Source organism: Artemia sp. Qi Xiang Cuo, chromosome 2 (assembly GCF_049724085.1).
Source record: "Artemia sp. Qi Xiang Cuo chromosome 2, ASM4972408v1, whole genome shotgun sequence".
Lineage (NCBI taxonomy): Eukaryota > Metazoa > Arthropoda > Branchiopoda > Anostraca > Artemiidae > Artemia > Artemia sp. Qi Xiang Cuo.
Window position 1 is genome coordinate 72501758 of NC_142795.1, and position 20181 is coordinate 72521938.

Below are 20181 nucleotides of genomic sequence, written 5' to 3' on the forward strand. Positions count from 1 at the left end.
TAGATAAACTCGAAGAAGACGATTTCGATGATCGGCTAGTCTTTAGTGATGAATCCACGTTTCGCTCGAGCGGCGAAGTTAATAAACATAATGTTCGCATTTGGGGCGAAGAAAATCTTTAAGCCAAAGTTGAACACGAGAGGGACTCACCAAAAGTTAATGTGTTTTGTGCAATATCCAAGAAAAAAGTTTTTAGGGCATTTTTCTTCGAAGAAATATGAAGGGAGGTGTTTATCTTCAAATGCTTCAGAATTGGCTAATTGATCAACTCATAGAAAATGAAGACAAAAGTTTCATTTTTCAGCAGGATGGGGCTCCACCTCACTGGAAGCTCAATGTACAAGCCTACCTCAATGAGGTTCTGCCAGAGAGATGGATCGGTCGAGGTAGTGAAGAAGACGATTTGCTTCTGAAATGGCCACCACGATCACCCGACCTTTCGCCGTGTGATTTTTTCCTCTGGGGTTATGTGAAAGGACTAGTCTTCGTACCTCCTCTTCCAGCTAACATTGAAGAACTGAAACAGAGAATTACAGCTGCACTGGAGACTGTTACCGAAGACATGCTACAGCGAGTTTGGCAAGAGCTCGAATACCGACTCGACGTTTGCAGAGTCACAGGCGGCGCTCATATTGAACATTTATAAAAATCTGTCATAGAACCAACAAATATTTGTACTTTTCTTTGTAAATTTAACCAATAAAACATATGACCTTCAACATAAAGTGTATTTAGTTTCATTAAGATCCATCGAGTAGTTTCCGAGATATGGGCATTTAGAATGGGGTCAACCCTTTTGGAACACCCTGTATATGTGTTCCTTCTCCCTCTTTCAAGCCACATCTGTCGGATATTACGACGTAACACCTTTAAATAGGTGTTGTTTTCTTATACCACACTGCCCTATTAAGACGAACAAATGAACTTTCAAATGGGGATAAATCCATTTATTTAGACAGTAAAAAATAGGTACAAAAGTCCAGATATTCCAATCGCATATGCAGCGACGGTCTTCAGCAGGTTCAGGTTCTACTAAAATAATATAAATACTAAAAATACTAAAAGAAACACTAAAATAATAAAATTGAAACTAGCATATTTATATACAATAAAATAGATAACTTTTCGGGTCATTCACAAAATAATGAACTTCCGGATTATTCACTAGATTATTCTATCCAGCCTTTATGGATGAGGAAGCTCCCAAATTCCTGGTATCTACCAGAAGAGGTCACCAGACCCCAATCAAACTCAGTGGGAAGTGAGAACTAGTATCCTCTATGCACCTTTTGGGGTCTAGATCTGACCTCAACTGCTTTAGTCCTGGACTTGGTTCTACCTTTGTAATTAAATAAAAAAAAACAAGTTTTTTTAACTGAAAGTAAGGAACGACGTTAAAACTTAAAACGAACAGAAATTATTCCGTATATGAAAGGGACTGTCCCCTCCTCAACGCCTTGCTCTTTACGCTAAAGTTTTTTTTATTGTTTAAAAAAATAGAGTTGTGAGAAAGTCAAACTTTAGCGTAAAGAGTGAGGCGTTGGGGAGGGGACAGCCCCCTTCATATACGGAATAATTTCTGTTCGTTTTAAGTTTTAACGTCGTTCCTTACTTTCAGTTAAAAAAAACTTTTTTTTTTATTTAATTTTTGAACGTTTTTGAATTAATGTAGGTTTTGATTTTGCCTCACCGTACATGAATCATTAAAAAAAAATTTACATATTAATTATACTTTTATTTGGTTAAATGGCTTTCTCGAAACTTGTTTAATTTTATTTGCGAACGTTTTTATTAGTAATAAATATGTGTAACTTACGCAATAACTTAAGTAACGAACTTCTATATTCATCAGTTTTTAACACGTATATTAGTGGCTTCACCCCCTAGTCAATACCTTGCTCTTTAAGCCAAGGTTCAATTTTTTTTGAAATTCTTTAAAAAAGACCCCTTAATCACAAACAGTTGATCAGTTGAAATCAGTTGAAAAACTTGTTTTTTTTTTTTTATTTAATTTCTGATATTTTTCTTTAATAATGCTGGGAAATCCGGCGCCCCCTTCATAGCAATGTCCCTTCCCCCATGAAAACTTCCTTCATGGAAAGATCCTCCCATATAAACCCCATACCACCCCCTCCCCCACCTACCAGAAAAAATCCCCCCTGAAAACGTCTGTATACTTCCCAATAACCAACACTATATGTTAACATGAAGTAAAGTTCATAACTTTGAGCCCTCCCCCCGGGAACTTTGGGGGATTAAGTCATCCTAAAAGACATTTTTATCATATTTTCGACCATGCTGAACAATATGGCCCTCTCAAAATTTTGATCGGGTAACTTTGGGAAAAAAATGAGCATTAGAGGGGGCCTAGTTGACCTCCATTTTTTCGATCACTTAGAAAGAGCTCTAGGTATTTTAATTTCCATTTCAATGAGCCCTCCCACGATATTCTAGGACCACTGGGTCGATACGATCACCCCTGGAAAAAAAAAACAAAAAAAAACAAACAAACAAATAAACACGCATCCGTGATCTTTCTTCTGGCAAAAAATGGAAAATTCCACATTTTTGTAGATTGGAGCTTGAAACCTCTACAGTAGGGTTCTCTGATACGCTGAATATGATGGTGGGATTTTCATTTAGGTTCTATAACTTTTAAGGGGTCTTTCCCCCTTTTTTCGAAAATCAGCCAAATTTTCTCAGGCACGTCACTTTTGATGGGTAAGATTAAACTTGACTAAACTTATATAATTGAAATCAGAATTAAAATCTGATTCTTTTGATGCATCTATTTGTATCAAAATTCCGTTTTTCAGAGTTTTGGTTACCATTGAGCCGGGTCGCTCCTTATATCGTAATGTACCAGACAAGTCGTAAGAATTTCAGCAAAACATGGTTAAAAGTGAAGGCTAATTTCCACATTGTGTCTTTTTGAGGGGTGAATCTTGAGCTATGAGCAATGGTGCCCATTCACAAAATGGTAGAAGGGGAATGTTTTTTTTTCCATGTTTAGGGAGAGGTTATTTTTTTCGATTCTTTTCAATGAAAATACCCAAAAGGCTATTTTTAGTAAAAATCACCAAAAAGGGTATTTTCAGTAAAAACACCAAAAAAATTATTTTTTGACATCAAAGGGGAGGAAAAAAACAATTAAGGGGAGTAAATTGGAATCGTGGGGGCAGGAGGACAAAACTAGAGGAAGACTAATTGGTGGTACTGGGTCTAAGAGTGTCTGAATCTTCCCTTATTTGGGGAGGGTTATTTTCTTCTCCAGGGATTATATTTTATAATCTGATATTAATATTTTTTTTTTAATTTTTCTTTTTCTAAGGAACGTAGGCGATAACAGCTTTGATATTCTTCCAACGGCTGGGCTAGAGAATGTTGAACACCTGAAGGCATACAATAATCCAAGGTTACACATGTTTCCCGGTCCAGAATCTCTGCCACGAGTTCGCAGTCTTGTTGCCTCTTATGCTTACCACTGCTGCCAATATTTAAACGAGGTTGAAGACTCTAGGCCTCTTTTAGAAGATGACATGGAAGATTTCAATGCTTCAAGCTTTTTAGGTATAATTCAACTTTAAGACCCACTGTTTCTTTGTCATTTCTACCCTTATGCTCTTATTTCTACTATAGAGTTATATTTCTAAGTCATTCAGACTCTTTAATCGTCTTCCATGATGCTGAGAGCTTGCTCTTGGAAACATACTTTTTTTTTTACATATTCTATTCTACTTCTAGATTCGGTACTCGTCTCTGTTATAAATAGCTAATCAGAAACACTCCTACGAAACTTCTAAACGAAATATTAGCTAATTAGGTAAAACAAAATTGCGGTCTATGATCCAATGAAACTGGCGGAGATAAAACTTATTCCTTTTCCTAAGGAAAGCGCAGTGTCATAGATTAAAACTCCTAAACCAGTTTTCTGGGCCTTTTACTCCTTTTTTCTTCGTTTTTTAGCAGAATTGTTGTTGCAAAGATTTGAGGTTTGCTGCCATGCTCTGACAAGTTCCGGATGTACTTATGCGCAGATTTTAGTTTAGTTATTGATATTTAAGGTCTTACCTTAAAAACTAATATGATTTAAATAGTTACGAAGACCAGGCTATTGTTAACCCCTCTACAAGAACGTTTGAACCCCAGGAAATCCAAACACTGGAAAAAGGTCCAAAATTCTCTTTTCTACCGAAACAAGTTCGTGTAGCAGATATAGTTTCCTCTCTTGAGTCCGCTTTGCATTAATTCTACACTGTTTCTAACCCAGATGAAGTTAGGTCTTGTCTTATAAGGCCCCTTTATAACAGCCAAAAAAAAAGTTAAGTCTCCTACCAATTTTACACCAGAAAATTTGCACAATATAAAAATATCATCTAATCTCCGCAAAGATCTGTCTATTATAATAACCAAAGCAGACAAATGCAATTCACTTGTTGTCATGGACACGTCAGATTATGACCACAAAATCTATTCACATTTAAATGACAAAACTACATAAAAAATGATAACTCATGATCCTACTGATCAGTTTGCTAATAATGTTATAAATGAATTAAAGCAGCTAAAAGAGAAGGGTAAAATCAACACCCAATTATGCAATAAATTTTTACCCCGTGATGGCTTCTGTCCAAAATTTTATGGTTTACCAAAATTACATAAACAAGGTATTCCCTTAAGACCTATCGTAGCAAGTAAAAAAGCCCCCGCTTCCAATATTGGAAAATTGCTTTGCACAACTTTCAAATCTTTACTGTATTCCCAAAATTCCTACACTAGTAATTCGGCAGATTTAGTTGAAAAACCTAATAACACATGCATATCAGAAAACAATAGTTAGTAGTTTTGACATTGCTTCCATGTATACGAATATAGACGTGGCCATTTCCGAGCAATTATAAAAAAAAAAAAATAGAAGAAAATTACCACTTAATCGAAGATTCAGAGTTAGGAATTGATTGTGAAGTTTTAATTACCCCAGTTAAAATTTGTTATACGTTTTCAATGTATTTCAGTTCCGTGATTATTTTTATCAGCAAATAAAAGGGTTACCATTGGGAACACCTTTACCAAACTACTGGCAAATATTTATGTCGATAACCTTGAAAATTGGGCATTAAGTTCATATTTTTTAAACATGTATTTTGGGGTGGCTACATGGATGACGTAATTTAATTATGGGAAAAGTGAACTTCGATTTTTTTTAGATCATCTTAATACTTATCATAGATATTTGCAGTTTACCCTAGAAATTGAAATTGAAAACAAATTACCATTTTAGATGTGGTAATAATTCGTAGTACTGATAAGTTGGATTTTACTATTTATAGAAAACCAACGCAAAACAATAGATATCTTCATTTTAAATCTAATAATCCCCCCACAAGTTAAAAGAGCAGTTGTAACTTCTTTCATTGATCGTGCCCTGAACATTTGCTCCGATTCATACATAAAAGCAGAAATAAATTTTATCAGAGATATTCTATTTTGTAATGGATACCCCATTCTTTTTATCAATAATTAACCATAGACTAAAAAGAAATTCCCGTAAAATCAAAGATATTTCACAATGTCAGGCTCCTGCTAGGCCTACAAATATAATCTATCTTCCATACATCCCAAAAATCACAGCAAAATTAAAAAATGTTTGCACAAAAAATAATCTATATGCAGTTTTCACTAATAATTTTAAAATCACAAACTTCTTAAACTCCGGTAAAGATAAAAGCCCAGTTAGTCGCCAAAGAGGGGTTTGTCAAATACCATGTGACTGTGGCAATTGCTATGTTGGTAGAACTCCCCAAAATCTAGAAAAACGCATGCACCAGTAGTCCAGCATAAAGAAGACATAGATAAAGCATTAATTTCTAATGGTTCTAATAATTCTTGATAAAATATTATATTGATAAAATTCTGCTTCTGCATGGGAGCCATATTTTTGATAACCTCAGCCAGACAATACTTTTTGAAAAATTTTCTCTCATTAGTAATGATCAGGCATCAGACAGGTAGTTCGGGAATCAATTGAAATTAGGCTAAAAATAAATCATAATATTTCTTTAAATAGGGACTTAGGAGAATATTCATTAAATTCTTTATATACAAATTTAATTAAAAGTGATCTAACAAAATATTTTACTAAACCAATAGACATTAGTAGTGAACCTGTTACAAAAAGGCCTTTAAGGTTTTGCCGCCAAAAAAGCAAGATTAACTTTGAAAACTTGTATTTAATTATTTTATTTCGTTTGAAAGAATTTTATCATCTCACATCACATTATTTATCAATCCTGGTTAAACTTCGTTGAAGTTGATGCTAGTGACCTTAAAATCAAGAAAAAAAATTCTACGGAGCTTTCTCAGTCTTGCTAATTTGTTGGTTCTTGCTTACTATATAAAAAAAAGCTGTATTTGTATTTTATATAAGTTCAAATTTTATGTTTGATATTGTATAAGTTTGAATTTTACCCAATAGGTTCAAACTTAATGATTTCGACGGATTCTTAATTTTTGAATTTATTTGTTTAGAAAACGATCTTTACTATATGGTTAATTACCATGGACTTTCAGAATCTAGACAGCTTGTTAAGCTTCTAGACAGCTTGTCTTGAAGAATGTTAAGAAATTTTTTCTATCTAAAAAGCTATGTTTCTTTTTGCCAAGAGCATAACTACAATTCCTACATACTCAGCTGATCAGGAAATCATGATGGTTTCCCACTAGCGACAACTTAGAAAAGAAAGAACCCTTATGTCAGCAGTTATGAAGCTAAAAACCTTACATCTAGAAAGTAAAATAAGATATCAAGACATTTTTTTATTCCTATCTCTAAAATTCTATTTTTCTTTTGGATTTTAAAACGAAGAAGATTTGCTTTTCACAAAATGTTTTTATGTTTTCCAAACCAAATCAAAAATAGTGAGAAAAATCACTTATAATCAATGTGCATACGGCATCATTTTCTATTTCTGTGGAAAAAATAGACGTAAAACTATTCTAATAATCGGCAACTCTTTAATTATTAAAGATGTGTTCTAATTCTTAATGCAGAGGGTTTTATAGATTGAAAAAAAAAATAACAAAAATATTTAAAGCTGAGTAAAGTCAAATCTTTTTAGTTCAAATAGCTAATGGAGTTCTTACGAAAGCTTTGAGCTAACCAAAGCAAACTCTATAGGGAGAAGACGATAAAATCTTTCTGCTCATCTCAACTTCGCAAATATTAAGAATCAAAGAGATTTTTCTTGAAAGGGTTTCAACATCAATGAAAGCTAGGGATTTAGACGTCCACTTTTCACAAAGCCGAAGGAAAGCCTATTTTCATCTAGGAACGATGTCCATCAGAAATATTTTGACGCTCTGAATTGTGAGGAGATACTTAATTCTAGACCATCTTTCACACACGTTTTTAAATTGCAAAAATATCATAGTATAAGGCATTTTATAATTAGATATTTTTGATAGAGTCTGAACTTGTAAGTAAGCCTTTTAAGGAGATTATTTAAACTAAAAGTGCTCACTGAAATTGGGTCTTGGGTGTTCAGGCTCAGGGTAGAAGGTTTTAACTAGAAGATTTTAACTAAAAATCGGGGTAGAAGGTTCTAACTTGAAGATTTTTACTCAACATCGGGGTAGAAGGTTTTAACTAGAAGATTTTAACTCAAAATCGGAGTAAAAGGTTTACACTAGAAGGTTTTAGCTCAAAATCGGGGTAGAAGGTTTTAAATAGAAGATTTTATACCAAAATCGGGGTAGACGGTTTCAACTAGAAGATTTTAACTCAAAATCGGGGTAGAAGGTTTTAACTAGAAGATTTTAACGCAAAATCGTTGTAGAAGAATTTAGTTTGGCGATCCAAAGACATCTGAAGTTGATGTAGCAGCTTGTTAATTTCTGTTATCCTATTCAATCCAATAAATAAAATAAATGACAAGGCGTGGAAACTGTATCCATTAACTGGTCTTTTTATTCATGACAATTTTTATAATTTGGCTCCAAGGGATGGGGCCTCTAGAAAACTTGTTCCTGCGTTTTTCGTTGGCTAGAGCAACCATGGATGCTTGACAGAGACCATAAATTCCGAAGCCTGTTGAGTTCACATTTTTGGTTCTTGAAGATAGAGGGAGGGCATCAAAATATTACATCAACAAATATTTGTCCCCACTTTTCTTCCATCTATGTTATTGGCTTGTGTTTTCCTGGTTAAACAGCTTCTGAAATTAACAATCCCAGCTGAATCCTTCATTCATGAATGAACTATCATGTTACCTACATTAATTTACTGAATTTTCTTATTATGGTATATTTTATAAGTTTATTGTGACAAAAAAACACACAACGCTAGTTTAATGGCTACCTCGAGAAGTAAAAACTTGTCCAAGGGGGTGGTAAATCACATATAAAGCTACAATAAGAACATGGCAACCAAACAAGTCACATTTTCCCCTCGTCGCGGCAAACTGAACAAATACCCTCCGGAAAATACCCCCCTTGGAGAGGAAAATATGTACCCGGAAAATACCCCCTAAAAATACGCCTCGCGTAAAATACCCCCCCCCCTGGAAAATACCCCTACGGAAAACACCACAGTGAAATACCCCTTCTCCCGTGGAAAATAGTTTTTTTAATTTGAGAATTTTATTTGACTTGTGTTTTTTTTTTAGTTTAGTTGAGAAGTGCTAAGGAAAGTGAAAAAGAGGAATTTACACGCCATAAGTATTTTAAAAATTTAGAAGAAAAAAAAATGCAATTCAATTTTTGTTGAAAAGAAATTAAATAAAAAAAACAATTTTTTTCAACTGAAAGTAAGGAGCAGCATTAAAACTTAAAACGAACAGAAATTATTACGTATATGAGGGGTTTCGCCCCCTAGTCAATACCTCGTTCTTTACGCTAAGTTCAAATTTTGTTCGAATCACAAATTCCTGAATCACAACGGCCGTTTATTTAGAATAGATAGTTCTTTTGAAAGTATTAAAAAACTTTAGCGTAAAGAGCGAGGTATTGAATAGGGGGAAAACCCCCTCATATACGTAATAATTTCTGTTTTTTTTAAGTTTTAATATTACTCCTTGCTTTCAGTTGAAAAAAATTGTATTTTTATTTAATTTCTGATCGTTTTTTAAATAAGGCTGAGAAATCCGGCGCCCCTTCATATAAATGTCCCTTCCCCCAAGGAAAGATCCTCCATGGAAAGATCCCCCTACATAACCCCCTCCTCCGACCCCCCCCCCTCACCAGAAAAAATCCTTCCTGAAAATGTCTGTATACTTCCCAATAAGCAATACTATACGTAAACAAGGGGCAAAGTTCATAACTTGTAGCCCTTCCCCTGGGATCTGTGGGGGCTTAAGTCATCCTCAAAGACATATTTATTAGATTTTTCACTAAGCTGAACCAAATACCTATCTCAAAATTTTGATTCGATGACTTCGGGAAAAAAATGAGTGTGGGAGGGGGCCAAGTTGCCCTCCAATTTTTTTGGTCACTTAAAAAGGGCACTAAAACTTTTAATTTTCATTCGAATGAGCCCTCTCTCAATATTCTAGGACTACTGGATCGATACAATCACCCCGGGAAAAACAAAACAAAAACAAACAAATAAACACGCATCCGTGATCTGTCTTCTGGCAAAAAATAAAAAATTCCATATTTTTGCAGATAGGAGCTAGAAACATCTACATTAGGGTTTTCTGTTACACTGAATCTGTGGTTTGATTTCATTAAGACTCTATAACTTTTAGGGGGTATTTCCACCTTTTATCGAAAATAAGGCAACTTTTCTCAGGCTCGTAGCTTTTGATGGGTAAGACTAAACTCGATGAAACTTATATATTTGAAATCAGCATAAAAATCCAATTCTTTTGTTGTATCTACTGATATCAAAATTCCGTTTTTAGAGTTTCGGCTACTATTGAGCCGGGTCACTCCTCACTTACAGTTCGTTACCATGAACTGTTTGAAAACTTCCATATGAAGTTCTGCAATTTTTCGCAGTAGTGGGCACCAAATTAAAAGAAGAAGATGAAAAAAAAAATCAAAATTAAGCTAAAAACATATGGACCAGAAGGTTTAAGAAGGTTTAGCTTTCCTTTGAAAGAATAGTAGGCTTTGGAAACCAACAAATTCTTATTGTTTAAGTTTTTACGGACGAAACTTAGTCTTTATATAATAAAGACTAAATACTTATATATACAAAAGGTTAGGGCACCAAATAACAAACGGATAACAAATAGGGTAACAAAGGGTGATAATAAACATGTGTAAACAAAACAAGGTGGTAAAGATGTGCGTGCAAAAAGGGGGTTAAAACTATTTGTGTGCAAACAGGGTCTATTCATACCTGAAAACCCCAATTTTCTAAGGTTTTTGTTTTGGTTGTTTCAAAACTGTTCTACTAGATTTTTGTCACTGTTACCACATTGAACCGTGAAGATAAATAACGGATTCTATATATCTGATAACGATATCTGACTACGGTAAGATAAATCTGATAACGGTTTTCGTTCTACAAAATTCAACGTTATGAAGTATTGATTCTCAAAGACCAATGCCCTTTCAAAGGATAGCTACACCATCTTAAGCTGTTTGATGCAATATGTTTATAGATTTTTTTTTTTTTTTTAATTATCACTTACGTTTCCTTTTTCTATTTGGCGCTTGTTACTACCAAAAACTCCATAGCTGGAGGTTTATTTTATTCATAAGAATTGAACCCCGATTTTTCCTAGTTTTTATTGTATCTGTGGTTGTGTAAGTTTTCACCCACCATCAATTAGGTTTAATTTTCACTGTCCATGGTTCTTTAAGTAAGAAGTATGACCTCCATCAGGAATAATTTATGAAAACTCAAAAATTGTCTTGGGGATTATCTGTCGTACATAAATTCACCAAATAACGTAAACATCCGTAATACAAACGCTTATTACGGCTATTACGTTGATGTGTATTTGCTCTCTTTGACATTTACTACTCAAGTATAGCCTCTGCCAAGAAAACAACACATTGTAAAATCCATTTGCTTTTATTTTTAATGGAACAATGTCTGTTGAGACGCAAAAACTACTAAACTCATATCGGGGAAACTGTTCTACCAAAGCTTCGAGGCAAAGATACTCACTATGGTAAGGCCTCGTCCAAATTTTTGCTATACAAAGAGATTGTTCTGCAAGAGTGGGGCTGTAAAAGTAGGTGTATAGTCTTGGAAACATGTGAAAAAAGGGGTAAACCTCAAACAAATTGCTATGCAAATGAGTATTTCAGTACCCGACCAAAAAATATGTGCTGGTTCCGAATTGGAAAAGTTTGCTGCTCTAGCTCTTTCACAAATTTCAATTTTTTTAGGTTGAAATTGAGGTTGAGGAAAAAATGCTGATTGAGTAAATACCAGCAAATGTGATCAAATACGTCATTTCTAAGCTTTTTTGCTGATGAACATCACCCTAAATATTTGAAGTCAAGAGAATTGTTTGAGGCTGAAAGCTCTGAGGGAGGTTGAGGTTGAGGAAGATGTAGGGCCCGCAGGCGTATATTAAACTTGGTCCATGCCAAAAAATTTGTAGTCTAGCGCTTGTGGTAACAACCAAGATTGGGTCCAGGTAAAGCCCAGTAAGCTTGGAATCTTTCTTGTGAAAATGAGTAAGAATGAGGAGGAGGAGGGGAAGTTGAAACGCATATTTGGGAAAAAAAACCATTATTTTTCAAAGAGCTTCTCTTAGCTGAGACGAAACTACTACTACTACTAACAACTCACCGCAGCACCAAGCCACCTGAGGCCAACACAGCTAAGCACGCCCCTCCTCCATCCCAATCTATTCAAAGCCTCCCTTTTCACACCCTCCCACGAAGTTCCCATTTCCTTTAAATCTTTCTTCATGACGTCCTCCCACCCCAGACGAGGACGACCTGCTTTCCGTTTATCCCTAGATGGTTGGTCGAAAAGAAGAATCTTCGGCAATCTGTCATCCTTCATCCGCACAACGTGCCCTAGCCACCTCAACCTTTCTTTCATTATAGCCCTAGAGAGCGGTATTTAACGACACTTTTCGTACAGCCTATTGTTTGAAATACGGTCAGTCAGCCGGGTACCCAGAACAATCCCTAAGCAATTTCTCTAGAAAACATCTAGTAAATCTTCATCCGCTTTTCGGAGCACCCATGCTTGAGAGCCATATTTGAACCACTGTCATCACTGTAGCTTCTAATATTCTAATCTTGGTTTGCAGACATATCTTCCTATTCTTCCAAACTTTTTTCAACTGTCAAAAGACACTCTGGGTTATTTTACTTTTAACATCTTTACGGTTCCCACCATCTTTACTAATATTGCAACCTAGGTAAGCGAAGCTGTCCACTTGATCAATCTTCTCGTTACCCAACGTCACCTTTTCATCTTCACTTATTCCTATCCTTAGTGACTTAGTCGTCTTAAAATTAATTTTCTAAGCTATTCTAGCACCCTGAACCCGCAAAACTTCTAAAAGTTCATTCATTTTGCTCACACTTTCATCTAGCATGCTTAAATCATCAGCATAATCTAAGTCCAGGAGACTTTTTCCTCCCCATTTGATTCCGTGGTCTCCCATTGCCTTTCCTGTGCTCCTTAAGACAAAGTCCATCAAAATAATCCATATAAAGAGGGATAGAACACAATCCTGCTTAACTCCTAGTTTAATACAAAACCAGCGGCTAACCTCATTTCCACTGAGAGGAAGGACGGTGGTAGCGGTGATCTATCTGAATACTTAGGTCTTAATTCTCATTGCCGCACGATCCCGCCATCGCTTGCAAACATCCTTGTAATGATCGCTTGTCAGTGGGAGTGTTTTCGCCTCTACATACTTCCCAGAACTTCCATGTTTTTCGATGAATTTCCTGTAGTGAACCTGATAGTGACTTGTTTCATTCTCTGCAGCCTTCAACAAGTTAAGAATGGCCTTCTCTCCAGCTTTGCTAATGTCATCTATTGTAGAAGCTCAATCCAGGAATACTATCCTGGAAGTTTTTGTTCTTTTTCGCGTGCTTCAAGGGTGTAGATTTTCCGATGCCATATATTCACGAAGTCGAATCATATACGAGAAAGGCATGGAGGAAAAGAATTTGGTCGCAAAGGTGTCACCAAGTTTCAGTTTACCTGCCAATGTATCCCATAGACAGCCTCCAGTTTTCCGTGACTTCGACTCGGGATGAAAAAATATTGATTTGCAGTCTCGCTTCGTTTGGTACAGTAAAAGGACTAGTAAGATCATATCTTCTCCTAATAAGACATTGGGTTGTAGTTCTTCCCACTCGACCGCAGTCATCACATTCTACAGATTGGCATCAGCTGGCGACTGGTACACTTTACATCCCGCATCATTAAGGTGGCCGGACAGCATGCTGATGATTGCCTGCTTGTTTTCTGCGTTGCTAAGGAAATCATCTTTTTTTACTAAACAAGGCATCTGCGGCTGAATGCTGATCGTAAGATACTCTTTAGACCTGCTCATCCTCCCATGCGTCATGTCTTTGAATATAGGTCCAGATAAATACCCGTCAAACGCTATGAAAGTGTATCAATATCTTCGCGTGACATAGTAGACGCATTTGGTGCAAATGTCCGCGTTCGTGCTGTATTTCTCCCAAGGCAAGCGATGTAGAAGGGCCCAAACATCTAGTAAATACTGAGGTTCTTCCAAGATTTCAACCACGCAATCTGTGTTTAGTTGCAGACCTTCGACTTCATGCCAGATCGCATTCGGAAGCGCTGGTTCGTCTACCAATTGACCTTTCGGCTCAAACAACGAAGGTGATGGAAATCAGAGTTCGTACTTGAAAAAGAGTTCTTCATCTGAACTCTTTGCAGTAGTGACCAGCCTTTGAAACATTAAATCAGAGTCAACGGTAGGCAGTTCTGCTGCTGACTTCAGGTTACTTTGCACTCTCATAGTAACATCAGTTGATTTCTTTTTAAAAGTGTAAATGTTTGCATCTTATCTGGTCATGTCATTCAGGATTATCCAACCTATTGGAATAGTCTCGTATATGTTCCCCTGCTCACTCGCAATCCTGCCAGTTACTGTATTCCTGAGAGATGGATCCTCTGTAAAAGACGGGAAATCTAGAATAAATTGGACAACCTTTTCAACATCTTTAAAGTCAGATTCCATTTTGTCACCCCAGCGTCTTTGTCCTGCTCACTAGTCTCAAATATTACCCGTGAGTTTTTGCAGTGCAGTTTTTGGAGCTGACAGTAGCCCACGCAGGAGCGGATAAAATCCATGTTAGCCACTGGAGCTCGCTCAAACCGTGTCTACATGTTATAGCTCCACTAATTTATAGAGACCACATCAATACTTGTTCTATGGCCAGGTCAGGAGAAAGACCAGCCCAAAATCTGTTGGAGCACTGTATCACATAACTGCCGTTTTCAAATTCGTTGAATTCCTAAGGATTTTTTTCTTTAAGGTCGGCCATTTTATGAAGATAAATTGTGTAGGACTTCGTATGCAAGTGATGGTTGGAAGATGCGAAGAGCCAAAGCATTTGTTCACAAGTGTAGAGGGGAAGATCCCTGTTGCCTGTTCTTTCTGCCACAATTAAAGACTTCAATAAGTCAACAGCATTCATATAAACATAAATCCAGAGCTTTGAATTCGTGACAGTGACGCTTTGAGGGACTCGAGCTTGCTCGCAAACAAGTGAATGGACGGATCTTGTTCTAGCTCCTTAACTTCAATGCATCCTTCATAGACACCGACAAATGCTGAGTCAAAAACTTGAAGCTCGTCTGAACTGTTGCTAAGATCGACCTGCTCAAAATCAATGTCGGCCAACATTGCACATTTCTGCCACTAGTTAAGCATCCAGGGCCCAATCAACAAGGACGAGAGCTCTGATAGCCTGATAATAAACTTTGTCACCGAGAATGTGCTGAACAGCATTCGGTGCATATATCAGCTCCAAAACTTCCTACAAACCAGAAGCTTGCATCAGATGTCCAATGGCAGCTAAGAAGCACATTCTAGCGTGAAATTGTCCCAAGAGTAAAACTATGCGTTTCAAAGGACTTCCTATTGATTCAGCCTCTATGATATTCAATGCTTTCCAGTAAAATGGTAGACCGAATGTCAAAACCGTTACGCCGACGTATTTCTCACACTGGGCATTCACGAATGATGGGTAGTATAAATATAGGTCGGACCATTCGGGCTAAGATCAATCATCGGCAGGAAGATCACCGAAGCCTTTCCAGGTAAACCGATGATTCATTGAATAAGAAAATAGTCTGGATTTTTCTTCAATTGTAGACTTTCCTGCCAAAATTGGTGGTGGCGATTTTGCAGTAGCAACCGCGCGAGAAACTACATCCTTTTTTTTACTACAGAAACCGTTTTCACACCGTTCTAATAAAACCGTTAGCTAACAACTTCACTGACAGTTGAGCTTCCTTGACCTAAAAAAGAAACCTGTTCAAAGTTTTTCTAGCGAATTTATCTAGAAAGTCAAATCGTTGCTGAGAAAAAATCTTTAAAAAATCGAAGTACAATATTCATAACTTTTACTGCAGAAAAAGTGTGTTTCTAGTTTTTAAATATTGATACAGAGTGAATGCCAATATGTCTGATAGCAAACAATTTTTTGAGAAGTTTTCAATAAATATCTTCAAGCATAGACTAGCCTAGTGGGCTATTCAGAATTTCTTTTTTCAATTTTCTGCTCTCTTTTTAATTTCACTTCCCTATTAATACGTTTCTGAGATTTGTTATCTAATAATTCTTGTTAGCTAAAATAGTTATTCCTCGATTGAAAAATCTTAGCTATTATTGTTAATTAACAATCGAACGGCGTAAAAAAAAACTTCGAGTTTTCGAAAATAAAATATTCTCAGAAATGTTTTCTCCCAGAGACTTTTCCCTTCTTAATGGTTAAAAAATAATTCATTTTATTTTCAACAATATGCGTTTAGGAGAGTTTCCTGCTGTGGCTTCAAACTTCAAAATGTCGTATAAGACTTTTTTATATCTCCCGATGTATATTTTTCTTATAAATATTTAGTAACTAACTATTTTAGAAGAAAAAATAGTTTATTTCTTATTTTCCTTTATTATGATCTTTTTACCGTGTTTTTGTATAGGTACTTTTTTTAGTTTCCCACCCAATTAGTGCGTTTTTGAGAATTGTTGGGGAGCAAATTTTCTTAGTCAACACTTTTATTTCCTGTTGTTAACAGAAAACTGCAACCTAGCATTATTAATTAATAATTGGAAGGCAGAAAAAAACCTTAAACATTGAGTTACATCTATAGACCTCTAAATGTTACTGTAGCCGTTATTGATGCGTGTGCATAGTTCCGTTGATTGTTAAGTATAAAAAGGAAATACATCTGAAAGATTAAAACAGAGTTGGTAGCAAGGCCGTAGCCAGAATGACCGCGCGGGGGTGGGGGTATTTTTTTAGAGGGGGTAACAACAAAACACTAATAACGGATTAAAAATTTGTTTTTGTTACGTTTTTACGAGTCGGGCAGAGACATTTTGGGGGGAGGGGCTCAAACACCCAAACTCCCCCCCCCCGCCGTAGATATAGCCTTGGTTGGAAGTCTTGGAGCAAGATATGCAATTATGTATTATAAAGAAGAGCTCGTCCAGACTACATTTTTTAAATTGTTCTGCAGCTTGATTTAATTTTTTTTTCTCGCAAAAATCCTTTATTCTTTGCAATTAAGTGCACCTGAGTCATATTCAAAGTTCGAATTTATTTTTATTTTAGGTGAAGTTTTTGATAATTATGATCATTTTCGATTCAACCTGTCATTCTATAAAGTAATATCAGAGATTATCCCTGATACAACAAGGATACGCCATGACGTGCAATGTGCACCAAAACCAGGTATGCTTTTTTTCACTTATAGCTCTATGTTTTCTTAGGCATTTTTTGTGAAAATCTTATACCTGGTTCAGCTGAAAATTAAAAAAATTTATCGGTCCCATATTTGCATATAGAAAGTATCTATTTTCCCGAACTTTTTCAGCTTACCATTTGCATATAGAAAGCATCTATTTTCCCAAACTTTTTCAACTTACCATTTAAAGCTGTTAAATAACCATACTTACTTGAGCTTGCTATAGACATCAGTATTGCACCTCTACCACACGGGTTTATCAGCGGTTGTACAAGAGGGTAGTCACCCTCACCCTCTTGCCAGAAAGTCATTGTCCCATTGCTTAGAAATGTCTGCAGACGAGATTATCAAGCTTAATTTGGGCAGATGACGGCAAATTCAAAACTTAACTTTTCAGTCCCTCTACCCTAAGAAAAATTTCTTTTCTAATCCCATGCTCACCCATCATTTTGTTCTCCCAAGATACTTAGCATTTGAATTGAACATGCTGAACGATCTGTGACTAGCTACTCTGCAAAAAGCAGCCCATGACTGCCGCTATTGGTTTATAATATGGTCAAGGACCGCCTACTCTTCTTCTTCCTCTCGGGTATTCCTTTCATGAGCGAAGTAAGTGTCACATATGTGTTATTTCGTCTGTTTGATATTGTGGAATAACCCTGGAAGAACTCTACATCAGAGAAATGAGGAACGAAACATGTTTCTTCAAACTTATTGCTAATTTATCGCTATTACTCGCTTTATTCGCTGATTCGTAAAATTTTTGGCTTTACCGTTATATTATCGTAGCATTTCCTAAAGAGGGAAAAGAGCTGTTTGCATTAGCGGCTCCTCTTGGTCTTTAAATTTGCCACAAAATGTTTTACCACAAAGGGTCTTAGTCTTAAAAAGGTAAAAGTGTTAGCGCAGATTAGTTTTCACACTAATCTGTGGTATTTGGCAGTACCGCGGTAGTACCGCGTAAAATTTTTGGCTTTACCGTTATATTATCGTAGCATTTCCTAAAGAGGGAGAAGAGCTGTTTGCATTAGCGGCTCCTCTTGGTCTTTAAATTTGCCACAAAATGTTTTACCACAAAGGGTCTTAGTCTTAAAAAGGTAAAAGTGTTAGCGCAGATTAGATTTCACAATACTCTGTGGTTTTTGGCAGTACCGCGGCAGTACCGCGTAAAATTTTTGGCTTTACCGTTATATTATCGTAGCATTTCCTAAAGAGGGAGAAGAGCTGTTTGCATTAGCGGCTCCTCTTGGTCTTTAAATTTGCCACAAAATGTTTTACCACAAAGGGTCTTAGTCTTAAAAAGGTAAAAGTGTTAGCGCAGATTAGTTTTCACAATAATCTGTGGTTTTTGGCAGTACCGCGGGAGTACCGCGTAAAATTTTTGGCTTTACCGTTATATTATCGTAGCATTTCCTAAAGAGGGAGAAGAGCTGTTTGCATTAGCGGCTCCTCTTGGTCTTTAAAAGAATATAGGGTGTGCGGGGTTTTTGAGGGCTTTGTGTTTTAATTGCTCACATTTCCTGTTTATTTAGTGTCAAAATTCATTGCAGCTGTCAGTAGTATGTGGCATAATAAAAACACATTTATTCGTATTTATTTTGAAATATTTCTGCTTTATTATATAGCTATATTTTATCAATTATCATCACACCCTACACGCTAAAGAAACAACCATTACTCATAGATACATCAGCTATAATCCTCCTAGGGATGGTCTCACAGTCGTATCTTCGACTGGGGGTTGAATTGCCATTTGGCAAAATAAATTTATTTTGTATACAAAATAAATAAAATACATTTTAAATGTTTTCTCTTTTTTAACTATAGTGAATCCGACGCTATTAAAACTTTCAGCAACGAAAATCAGTATATATATATATATATATATATATATATATATATATATATATATATATATATATATATATATATATATATATATATATATATATAATGAGAAATTATATAATTATATATATATAATGAGAAAAGAACTATGTAACCGATTTCGAGGCCAGGTCCGTCATTGCTATGCAACAGGCTTGTCTGTATGGATTTTCATTGTCACTTATCTTGTAACAGCAGAAAATATGAGCCTCTTCTGGATGTCATGGCGTCACAATAGGTTCGATACAACCACCATGGGAAAAAGAAATTTCTTCCTTAGAATCGTGACCTTTTTAGATTGTTTTAGTGGCAATACAGTCAATACAGGCAATACTATGTAGTCGATTTCAAAGCCGGGACTCGGTATGTGGTAGGCTTGTATATATTGATTCTCGTTGTAAGTAGCAACCTCCAAAGGAGTCAGCTTTGTTTGCTATTAAATAAAAAAAACAAGTTTTTTAAACTGAAAGTAAGGAGCGACATTAAAACTTAAAACGAACAGAAATTATTCCGTATATGAAAGGGGCTGTCCCCTCCTCAACGCCTCGCTCTTTACGCTAAAGTTTATTATTGTTTAAAAAAATAAAGTTGTGTGACAGAGTCAAACTTTAGCGTAAAGAGGGAGGCGTTGAGGAGGAGACAGTCCCTTACATATATGGAATAATTTCAGTTCGTTTTAAGTTTTAAGGTCGCTCCTTACTTTCAGTTTAAAAAACTTGTTTTTTTATTTAATTTCTGACCGTTTTTTAGTTAATGCAGCTTTGATTTGTACAAAAATTTTAATTTTCTTTTGCTAAATGGATGTCTTTACAAATTAACTTACGTAACTAACTTCTATATTCGTATATTTTTCTTCTGGCAAAAAATACAAAGTTGCAGATTTTTGCAGATATGAGCTTGAAACCTATGTAATAGGGTTTTCTGATACGCTGAATTCTGACGGTGTGATTTTCATTAAAATTCTTTCACTTGTAGGGGATGTTTTCCCCCTCTTTAAAAAATCGAGTAAATTTTCTCAGGCCTGTAGCCTTTGATGAGTAATACTAAACTTAATAAAATTTATATATTTAGGATCAGCATTATAAACACATTCTTTTGATACATTTATTGACATCAAAATTCCGTTTTTAAAAGTTTCGATTACTATTGAGCCGTATCGCTTGTTTTTTTATTGTTTTTTTATTACGTATATGTTATTACGTATATGAGGGGGTTCTCCCCTTAGTCAATACCACGCTCTTTACGTTAAAACTTAAAAAAAATTTTGATTCACCAACCCCTGAATTACAAAGGCCGTTTAATTAGAATAGATAGCTCTTTTGAAAGCACTAAAAAAAACTGTAGCGTAAAAAGCGAGGTATTGACTTGGGGGAGAACCCCCTCACATACGTTATAATTTCTGTTCGTTTTAA

General features: G+C 35.8%; 1 protein-coding gene across 1 annotated transcript in view; it reads left to right on the forward strand.

Annotated features, from left to right (window-relative positions):
• The window catches only part of LOC148955584 (lutropin-choriogonadotropic hormone receptor-like), a 225834-nt gene that overhangs the window by 156491 nt on the left and 49162 nt on the right, over positions 1–20181 (forward strand). The window contains exons 8-9 of the mRNA XM_089107687.1: positions 3332–3570; positions 16750–16869. Coding sequence (XP_088963813.1) covers positions 3332–3570; positions 16750–16869 — 359 coding nt within the window. The remainder of the gene's footprint in view (positions 1–3331; positions 3571–16749; positions 16870–20181) is intronic.